The 11439-nt window shown below is 43.0% G+C and overlaps 1 protein-coding gene across 9 annotated transcripts in view; it reads left to right on the top strand.

Moving 5' to 3' along the window:
• Window positions 1-1568: 1568 nt before the first annotated feature.
• The window catches only part of LOC120958297 (nicotinate phosphoribosyltransferase), a 25430-nt gene continuing 15559 nt past the window's right edge, over window positions 1569-11439 (top strand). For 5 of the 9 annotated variants that reach the window (XM_040380993.2, XM_049610617.1, XM_040380989.2 and 2 more), the window contains exons 1-5: window positions 1652-2959; window positions 10603-10773; window positions 10894-11020; window positions 11114-11197; window positions 11301-11428. In XM_040380993.2, coding sequence (XP_040236927.1) covers window positions 2854-2959; window positions 10603-10773; window positions 10894-11020; window positions 11114-11197; window positions 11301-11428 — 616 coding nt within the window. In that variant the 5' untranslated portion in view covers window positions 1652-2853. The other 4 variants (XM_049610615.1, XM_049610613.1, XM_049610612.1 and 1 more) reach the window with 4 other exon arrangements.

The following is an 11439-nucleotide window of genomic DNA, read 5'->3' as shown; positions in this document are numbered from 1 at the left end:
CAGTAGTCTATCTAGGCACCTTGAGTTTACCATTTTTTGTTATGACAATGTGCTCTGTTTACCTTTTTTACAATATCCTCCTTAGAACGTAATATCATCTTTGTATTGAACTGTAATTTCTCAACAGCACGGATTAACGGACAGCCGAATAAAAGGTACCCGGATAAACGGCGTTGCACTGTACTTGGGTTGTCATCCAAACAATGAGGTTAGTTTGAGCTTTGATTCTTCACATTTGTAGTCTGTTAAACTATATACAGGTGTTCCCCGAGATACGACTGTATTTGGGACCGAAAAAATGCCCCAAAGCAAGGCGTAAGACGAAATACAGTCATTATCCGATATACGCTATCGTACAGGATCGAGCGCAATAGCGTATCTCGAGTTTTCGAGTATAGCGGATTCCTATGGAAAAATAACTTACACTACCGGTTCGAGGGTTAAAAAATATTGCCACAGAGTTTTGCATTAAAGTTTTTTGTTATAAAACAGGTATCTTTTGCACAAATTGAATGCAAAATGCACTAAGAACAATAAGGAAATTAAAAAAGAGCATAACATAATTCAAAGAATTAAAATATTTGCAAAAAACACATGGAGCTGTCAAATTTTAGAGAAATCGCGTACTGCGAATTCGCGTACATCGAGTATCGCGTACTGCGGATAATTGCTGTAGTCTTTTGTCGAATATCTGTCAATATAAAATTTATAACCGAAATAGAAGAGTTGGAAATCGTTGAAGGTCTATCAAATCGTGTATTTTATTTACAATAATGTACGATAATATATTAATTTTCCTCCAAAACCCGTTTACACGACAACGATATTCAAGACCTGGGAGTTGTGGGATCTGTGGAAATGTGTTTGTAACGACGAGAAACCGATTCTCAAAATATTCTCAAATACTTTATGATTGTTGAGACGTTATCAACATGATTCTTTCTTTCACCCGAAATATATAAAACAAGCGGTTTTTAAGCAACGTTAATTTATTCTATGAGGCTAAAAATTCAGTCGCTTGGCTCGGGGATACGTGAAAGAATGGCTCACGATCGCAACCTGTTCCGCGATCGGAAATTTTCGTGCAATCGGGACGACTTGGCCCGATCGTTATCAGCAGTTGTCCACACGACTCCACTTCGATAGCGTCCTCTATCGGGATTGTTGTAAAACACTAATGTGCCATCGGATTGACCGTGAATATTTATTTTAATATTCAACAATGATCTTCTAAGATAAAACCCGTTTTTGAAGATCCAATGAATTTCCAAGGAAATTCGAAGTGTGGGAATTTCCAAGGTGTTTTGTCCAATAATTATCACAAAATCTTGCCTCACTCTTCTTTTGAAATTTGTATTTAGAAAAGTTGTTTACATCTAAGATGCCGTGAACAGAGCTTACTTTGACAGTAGTGATCGCCTCACTAGCAAATGACAGTACTTTCGTGTGGGACACTTTTGTAACCCAAGTGTCACGTCGGTTTGTCGGTGGTTCTACAGTCTCGGGTTTAGTTTGACACCGCTGACCATATTTGTTATTTGGGAACGTATTTATTCTCACACAAACAAACTCGCTGCTTGGGAACGGTTGTCCTTCAAAGTACCTTCATGAGAGAGCCGACTGCTGTTGCCGGAGTGCAGTTTTTGTAAAGAAACCTTCATCTAACGTATTACATCGAACAAATCAGCGTTCATCAAGTCATCTACCCTGGGCACAGCAGTGATTTCGTGAAGTTTCCTCCCCCTGGCAAACTTACCCAAAGCGGTGCAAAAACACGGCCCACCACAGAAATCCTACCGCCTACCATCTCAGTCTCGCCGTCGGGTGGGGTGGTGGGGTAGAGCGCTCGCGCGCGCGTATATTTACGTTCAATATAGCACCAACACTAGCGCATAACCGGTTGTCTGCCAGTGTGGTGTGCGTGTGCGCGCTGTGTTGTGTGTGGCGGGTTCTCTTGTAGCTTGCGGGAGAATCGCGTTTGCTTTGCTCATTCAAATCTATTCTACTTTTCCACCGCAAAGGTCGTGATTTCCTTTCCCGGAGCAGCAGCAGCAGTTGGAGCAGCAGAAGGAATCAAAGCGGTGTATGACCGTGAGCACAGGCTTCGATCACAGGTTCACGAATAGCCCGAGCAAGTCGTGTTTGTGCTAAGCTCACACACAGCTTCGTGTTTTTTGGCGGCAGCCGTGCACTTTTATCGTTGTGCTACTGTTTACATTTTAAGGTGATCCGTTGTAATCATTGTAATTTGTGAGTTAGACATCAAATTGTGCGTGTGTGTGTGCGTGCTGAAGATAGTTTGTCTCCCAACCACACTCGACTCGTTTTAAAGTGGCCGTCCCTTCGACTCCGAACCACCCTCCTTCACCCCGCTTCACCCTTCCTTTGCGATGAGAGTGTGATAAAAATAAGAACTAAACCACTGCGTGCATTAACATTGTTGCTAGAGACTGGGCGGAGATGATCGTGGTGTTTGATTTACGCGTGTGTGAAATAGAGCAATATCTTTAGACCGTGCGTAACCTTTCATTCTTCTGCCTTCTCCTCCTTTTCCCTTCCAACCCGAGTGCAGCACTGACACAAGATATTTCCTGTGAGAATAATCGGTCGTCGTCGTCGTCGTTGTTGGGTCGTTCATCATCACCGCGCGTAATCACTGAGTTGCTGAGGTCAAAGCGTCGTAATCGGTACACGACTTGTGCCCTAATCTTGCCCTGTGCGTGCGATACGGCCTACAGGTTCGACAACACAGTAGGCCGTTCGTACGCGGCTTGAAGAACAAAACGATAGTGTGAGATCGCGTGTGTGAGAAGCGGAAGCAGCAGGAAAAAAGGCGGAGAAAAGGAAGAAGAAATGTCCTCGTTAAATCGCGAACTGTCCACGGACAGTGCGTTTGCCGCTGGCCGCAACAGTTGGAATCGCCACTATCATAACAGCGTCGTGCAGCCTCTGTTGACAGGTAAATACATGTGTGTGTGTGCGAGAGAAAGAGATAGTGATAGAAACGGAACGAAAGAGATAGAATCATTTCTAATCACTTTGGGGTTTTTGTTGTTGCTGTGTGTTTGTTTGCGAATTGCAATACAGCAGCCGCTCGATTGATTACACTCGAGATGATGAACTGTCAGCTGGCGTTGCACCTATGCATTTTAATAGGTAAGGGTTCCCCCACCCGCTTTCCTATTGCCACCATCAGCTGTCAAACGGGTGGGAGGTGGGAGGGTCAGCTGTGTATATTTTTTGCCATCCAAACAGGCGGTGGAAAGCGCTCCATTCCGCCAGCCGATGTCGGGTGAAGGTTTTACTTTCGATTTCCGCCATTCATGAGAACGTACTCGCGTAGTAGTAGTAGAAGTAGTACGTAGAACGAGCGAGTAGTGTGTTGTGGTGTGCTATAATTTATTTGTATGCCTCTCTCTCTCTCGTGTGCACCCGTCCGCGTGTCCCCGACCTGGTGGTACGTGGACAGGACCTCGACCGAGTGATGGTTTTGTTTTGTGTTTTTGGCACGAGATCCACAAGCAATTTATGCAATTTGCACACACATTTCGCTTGTCGCCGGGTAATGCCGTTGTTTGTAAACAATTCAATCCTCTTTGCCTTTTCGGTGGGCGCGATTGAGGCGAATTGATTGCCTTTGAAGCAAAAATTTGTCCACTGAGAGGTGTGAATTTGCAGGAAATAGACAAATTGGATATAAATTGACTTATACATAAGATTATTTAAATACAAACAGAGGTTTCGAATGCTTTTGGGATGTTTTCAAAGTTTTCTGCACACGATTTACTGAGTGTTTCTTAAAACTATGTGAAATATTTGTTATTAAACTTCAGAGATCTTAAAATACGTCTGACGAATAGGAAAAAAAAAGAAAAAAAGTTATGAATTCCTTAGGGGAATTTAAAAAAAAATCTAACTTTCTTGGGAAACAACCAAAAACACCCTGGGAAACAACAAAAAAAAAAAAAACCCTGGGAAACCTGTATGTTCTTGTTTTGTTTGATGACCGTTCAGTCTCTCGTCTTGAATTTTGATAAAATTGCTAAACATCTTAACAGACCTTATTCTTACTTCGTTTATTTTGGTTGTTGATTTCGTTCCTTGCATAATGAAGTCAAGGTGATGATTAAATGATTTATTTTATTTTGTCTTTCGAAATTAGTTTTTTAAAGAAAAGAGTAAGAGAAAACCGCAGTTTGAAACAAACTGCATTTAATGAATAATTTATATTTTTGTATTTGTATTGTATGCAGCATCTTTACGTCTAAAACGTAAACATTGCGTAACTTTAGGGGGCTTTGCAAAGTGATGCGAATAAAATGTATCATTAGTGGTATTTTTATTGTTTTCTTTTTGTTGGACTGCTTTTGATTATGTGCAAAATTAGTTACAAAATAGCTTGATAATTTGGATATTTTTCTGTTTGTTGTATAGCATAAATTTACGTTCAAAGTACCCATCGATTGCTTCTTGCCACATACCACCACCAACAAATATGAATGTTGAAAAATGATAGCTACCACTAATGTTGAAAAAAATGTTCTTATTTCAACCTCTGAATGATTTCATCAGTCGAATCTTCAGACACTTGATGATGAAATTCAGTTTGGAAGATGAATTGTTCCAAAAATAAAGTTTTATCTATTTATTGTTTATTGTTTATTGTTTATTTATTGTTCTTGGAAGCTTAGCTTGTTTAATCAATTGTGCTGAAAGTACCACTTTGAACGGCTAAATTCTTGTCCTCAAAAGTTGAATTTTCTTTAATATACTATGATTAGAGTATTCAAAACGTCCAGAGTTTAGCATGAAGCACAAAGATAAATGTTGTCCAGGGGCTAACCTATCTATAAAAAAAAAACAAAAATTGACATAAACGAAATTTGTTTTCCTTTTAAAAGAATATCATCTCGCATAACGAGTGAGCGAGATTGTTGAAATCTCACATTCTATAATAATTAAATCAAAATCTACATTTCAGTTCAATTATTCAACCAGACTGAACGTTTGGGCTAACAGTTTGGAACATTTATTTATAAATTAATTAATTGACCAGCGTATGCATTAATTGGATTACTGCATTAAATTTATTCAAACGTATTTATGACGCTTCATGATGGACCATTATTCACAGGAAATTACCCTAGTGTGTGGTCGCTAAGTTTGCAAACAAAAGGTAAAACAGTTCATTAGTTTGACTCAGTTGACGGACCTTCTAATTGTTTAGCAGGTAAAAATCTAATCAAATCCATAAAAAAACACACACACACATAGCCGACCTCAAAGCCATTCATACTAGCTCTGCACACCTTATGATTTCCCGTCCCTCTTGCGCGTTATCTTGCTTATCTTTCGTTGGGGTAGCACATATCCATCATCATAAAAGAGCAATAATTATCTTTTAGTTGGTTACTCCGCTGCAACTGAACGTCTCGTCCGGTATTTGCATCCCACACCGGCACTGATAATACAGTGCGATAGTGTTCATACGTGGTTGTATTATTAAACACTGACCGATAAGAGGTGACGCAAGATGGAGCAACTACACTCTGGCCCTAGCGCCCCTGGATGTGTTGCCCTTTGTTTCACTTGTCTCTTCTACCGTTGCCATACGGAATAACTGTCTGAACGTACACCATGGTACACAACGAACTGTCCCTGATACCAACATTGTTAGCCGTTTACAGCAAAACTAATCGTTATTTGTTTGTGATGCATTCTGGAACCTACTTTGCACAGTGCAAATGTAATTGTGCAATACAGCAAAGGGCGTTGATATTGCATCAGCTCTCGTTTCTTTCCCGGTCGCTCTTCACAATCGGTCAATGGACAATGGATGAACTTTTGTCTTCCTGGTTTGTTTATGTTACTATTTTCTGATCTATTATAGCGTTCTGCGTCTTGTTCTTCGTTGTCATTCGTTTATAGGTTTTGTTCTGCTATAGCAGAGATGTCAATCATACGGCCCGCGGCCTTCGAAGTCTTGGGATGCGGTCCACGACTCCTTGCATAAAAATATATTTTGTACACCTTTTTCTTTTTGGTTTGATTATTAAAGCCATCAATCAGTGTAGTAGATGAACCTAAGAGTAATTTCAGTAAAAAAATGGTTTTTGGTAAATTTGGTGAAATTTTGGTAAAGATATTAAGGGAAACCCATATTCTGACAATGGGGGCCTTCACGATTCTAGTTAGTTATTTGTATGGGGTTTGACAGTTGGAGGCTGAAATCATGTAAACACTCCATACAAAACCACACACAAAACTAGCCTGCAATTGTCAGTCTAGATTATTCTAGCCACAAAGCTCCCGCTGCGCAAATTCGAGCAGTTTCCAGCGCAGAAAATGCACCAAAATCTGCGCTGGCCAGCGCAGATTTGGCCTGCTCTCCCGCGCTGTTCTTCAGCGATTTCTGCGCTGGGTCGAGCAAGTTTAGCGCCATCTTCTGGCGAAATGGACGAACTATTTATGGCGGCGGAGCAAAAAAAACGGTCAAAAAAATTTAAAAAAATTGGCGCCCATTTTCTCATCCGCTTCGTCTCCCTCCCTCACCCTGCCTTGCCCTACTTGCGCTTTAGCCCGTGCCTTCCGCCGCCAGCTGATTGGCTGTTGCGGTGTATGCGTTGATACTCATATGTGCATTGCGGTTGTGTATTGTTATTGGTGGGTGTTAGCATTTATTAATTTGTGTGTGGCCTTGAGACGATGCGGGAGAAGCTGGATTGGGATTTAAAGTGTTATCGGTGTAGTGATGGTTTATTTTATTTCGTGCCGCTGCTGATGAGACCATTCGATGCCCCTGCCAGTTGAGGGTGAAGAAGCCTATTTAAAACAAGCGTAGGAGAACGTCTAACACTAATCTAATATTTTTTTTATTGAACATGTTTGATGCTTCAACGACCTTCTAAGCATCATGTAGCACAATGTATAGTGGCAATAAAATATTTTTTTGAATGTGCCGAAATCTGTCTCGAGTTTTCGGGTCTCGACACACACACGCACACAGCGCGGGGAAAGTGACCGTTCACTCTATCATGTCGCGATTCCCCACTCCGCCCGGCGCTAGGGATGAGGATGCGCTACAAGATAGCTGAACAAGCCGTTCTACCGACAAGGTAGCCGTGCTCGCTCGTGCGGGGAGGGGGGGGGGGTTCTGGTGGGGGGTGCGTGCGTGCTTGCGCGACTTCGGGGGTGCGTGCTCGCGAGCGCGCTTTCGTGGGTGCGTGCTGGCGTGCGCGCTTTCATGCTCGCGGGCGCGCGTACGTGCGTGTGTGTGTGCGTGCGTGCGTGCTGGCGTGCGCGCGTTCATGCATGTGTGCGCGCGCGCGCTTGTGTGTGTGTGTGTGTGTGTGTGTGTGTGAGTTTGCGCGCGCGTGTTTGTGTGTGAGTTTGCGCGCGCGTTTGTGTGTTTGTGTGTGTGCGTGCGTTTGGAAACCCCAAAACTATTTTATTCTGATGCGTACATTTTCATCCGCTGCGGCTACAAAGTCCATGCATTTTCGATCTCGCTACTTGAGAGACAACACAACCATTGGCATTGGCATCTTTGCGATCGGCTCTGCTGTTGGGGGTGTTAAAAAGGCACACGATCGAAGCGAACGTGCATGTGATATGTAGCAAATTTCTTTCCCATTCCGCTAGCGGACGCAAGTGGAAACAAAACTTGAATTGAATTCATACAAAAGAGGATTCTGGATTTGTTTATTACGGTGCGCGTATGGTGCTGCACCAGTCCGTCCAGAATCGGGCGGCTTGTTGACTTCTCGGTATCGTGACGCCGATTGACCGGCAATGCCTTGGAATGGGTTCGGATCGGTAGGTTCATGTTTTGGTCGAGTGCATTCCGTGCATTTGTCGCCCGACAGCGGTAGACCCGGCAGCACCAAAGTCAAAACAAAAACCTTCCCCGAGTGTGGGCTGCTATGCTAAGTTCTTATTAGTATTATTATTATTATTATTGGGGTAATAACCAACGCGATCATGCCGGCCTTTTCAAGTCTTGAGTAGCACGTAGCCGGATAGTCAGCCCTTGCTACGGCGGACGGTTCATACGCGGTTAGAACCCATGACGGACATGCTGTTAAGATGTGAGATGACGGTGCGGGCAACTTGCATACTGCCACACTGTCTTCTGCCCGGTGCATACGCATACGCGGGGGATGAACCTCCACAAAAACACCGTCATGAACCACCGGCAGATCTAACGGTAGGTGGACTAGGCGGTCGCCGATGATCTCTAGGCTGTAGTATGCCGTATGTCTACAAGTGGACAGAGTATTAGCGATAAGGGCCCCCGGAAAGATGGTCGTTGGGGCTCCGTGTCTGGAGAACCATTTGCACCTCCCCTTCCCCCATGGCTACTACAATTTTAGGGCCTGTGACCGATGATCGTAGGGGTCCCATGGGCACCCCCCTCCCCCCCATCTGCCGGCAATTTAAGTATACCGTTCAATCTTCCAACAGCTGTGTGTCAGTACCCCCTCCTCAGGGGCCTCAATTCGTCTTTCCGCCTTTCATGAACAAAATAAAGGAAGGCTAGACCGATGGATCATAACATTCCGGAAGAAATTACATTTGGCGACAGTTTTGCATACACACATGCGCAGGATGCTTAGCATATCTATGTAATCCACAACAGACGAAAGCAAAAGCTTAGTGTTAGAAACGTGTTGGAGCGAATTAGGGTTCTGCGCGTTGCACAGCAAACCCTCCATAGTGCGCTAGCGATTCCGTAATCATTTTTACATTGCGCTTTTTTCGTTTGATTTGTAAAAATGCAACTTCATCGCCGCAATGTGTATGAACGGTTTTTTAAGCGCCACAGCAACTCATGAGCATTGTCCACACGCGAGAAAGAGATAGCGCTATGGAGGGAAAAAGCACGGACGACGGCTGACAGCGATTGGCCGTCTGACGCAAGGTGTATTTATTGAGGAGGTGAATTATTAGCGCGTTTGCCGGGCGCCATCATTGAGTATTGTTATGTCAAATCGCATACAATTTTCTATACCCCCCTCCAGCACTTCCCGATTTTTATACCGGAGCCCCCAGTATTGTTATGTCAAGTCGTGAAATGTCAATTTGCTCTGAAGCACTTCACTTCCTAATATCCATACACCTTGGTCTGACGCTCCAACACATCCAAACCTTCGACAGCGCGCTCAGGCGAGGGGTATGAGGCGGAGCCAGGGACGGGTAGCTCGACGAGCTGCTCGACAAATTTGCCGTTGGAGAGAAAAGGAAGGCATGATAAAATTCTCAGAACTCCATGATTTCTTCCGTCGCTTTGCGCAGCGGGCTAGAATTAGATTCGAGTACCTGCTCGAAAACACGGTGTTGTTTACATTTATCCCAAGGTGCATTAAAGAGATCAGGTGGTGGAATCTGGAATCAAAGTGTATGTAGTCCAGGTAGTCTCATAGCATTTTTTTATAACCAATTTTGAACATCACTTTTTGACAGAACGAGTGAAAACTTTTGCTCCAACGAGCTTCTGGAGGCTTGACGAATACTCAACACACTCTTAAAATCTTCATTCAGAAGAAGAAGCGATAAAAATCGGTCTTCTAAATACATACACCTTGGGATAAGCCCACCTGTATATTATACTCACTTAGATAGCTGCTCGAAAACTGCTGTACAATGCAAACAGCTGACAGGCTGATATTTAAGCCTACGAACTTGAAACGGAAAGGGCCCCAATTTTCGTTTGGTTTAATGTAGCATAGAGCATGAAACATGAACAAAACGATTGAAAAGTAACTTCAAATTCTTTTGATAGGATTTAAAAAGTTACGTTTTTTCGGATGTTTTAATGTGGTTAACAATGAAAATGGAGGGACTGTCAAATATGTTCAAATAAGAGGAGTCTTTTCACATTGGAGAGGTCTCAGATGAGAGAGAGAGAGAGTTCACTGTAATGAGGAACAATATACATTACTGTAAATTAAATTTATTTGGAGTAAACCTATTTTAAGTAGCTTTTTGAGCCACGTCATCCAATGAGTTTGACAGCCGCTGGCTTAGCCAGTGATCCTCCAATTATTGTATTGTTGTTGTTTTGACAGTTTCTTCTGCTAAATGTACTAAATGGTCGGGCTTGAACTGATATCGATTGGATTTCGAATTAACATGTCTATGATTATGATCTTTGTCGTTTATCTGTATTGCATTCGATTATGTTTTCATTGCTTCGTCTTTTCTTTCGTAATTTTCCTTAACTCGTATTACGTATTTCTTTACTAAATTGACTTCCAATACATATTAAAATATGGAAATATATGGCCAAATAAGGTATTAAATCTCTTCTACACATATTTGGCGTCATTGTTGTATGTATCTGCGCTAATTGCACAATATTAACAACACCAAGCGTTCTGTATTTCAATATTCCAATTGGATTTAAACGCATAATTGTGACGGGTTAAGCAACTTGTTAAGAGTATACTGCAAACTATAGGATAACAAAAAGGAATTTATTAATGTCAAAATCTTCCGAAACAACCTTCAAATTATCTGTCTTATCTCTTATTAATACTATTGTACACGCTTCGCGAATCGCGCCTAATGTTTCTTTCCGTTCTTTCCCCTTCGCAATTCCAGATCTGTACCAAATAACGATGGCGTACGCTTACTGGAAGTCGGGCAAAATCGACGACCACGCCGTGTTCGATCTGTTCTTCCGCACGAACCCATTCCAAGGCGAGTTTACGATCTTTGCCGGGCTGGAAGAGTGTTTGAAATTTCTCGACAGTTTCCACTACTCCGAAACAGGTACGTGGCATTGCACTCGCCGATAAAAAAACCGATGTGGTGTGCGTGTGTGTGTGTTTTGCTAACCTGTTTTGCCTAATGCGCGTTCTCTCCCTTCTCTTCACACCCCTTTGGCTACAGACATTGAGTATTTGAAACATGCCCTGCCCCAAGGCATCGAGGACGAGTTTTTTGAGTATTTAAGCCAACTGACGGCGAAGGACGTCACGCTGTATGCAATAGAAGAGGGATCGGTCGCTTTCCCAAGGTAAGATCACGAAGGCGTTTCATATGCCAAATAGGTGGAATTTGATTATACAATCTATTGGCTGTGGCTTATCTTGCTTCTTTCCCCCCCCAGAGTTCCCTTGATAAAGGTGGCCGGGCCGCTAATTATAGTACAATTGCTTGAAACAACACTTTTGACGTTGGTAAACTATGCGAGGTAAGCAATCAGCCGGCATGATGTTGCCGTGGCGTAACGCAATTCCTTCCCAGCTCAACACGCGTTTGTAATACATTTTATCCAAAACGATTTTTCTTTGCAGTTTAATGGCCACGAACGCCGCCCGGTATCGTATGGTCGCTGGGAAGCACATACACCTGCTGGAGTTTGGGCTGCGCCGTGCCCAGGGCCCGGACGGGGGCCTCTCCGCCTCCAAATACTCCTATATCGGTGAGCAAAAA

Source organism: Anopheles coluzzii, chromosome 3 (assembly GCF_943734685.1).
Source record: "Anopheles coluzzii chromosome 3, AcolN3, whole genome shotgun sequence".
Classification (NCBI taxonomy): Eukaryota; Metazoa; Arthropoda; class Insecta; order Diptera; family Culicidae; genus Anopheles; species Anopheles coluzzii.
The sequence above is the reverse complement of the archived record's forward strand: the minus strand, read 5'-3'. Positions and strand labels throughout refer to the sequence as shown.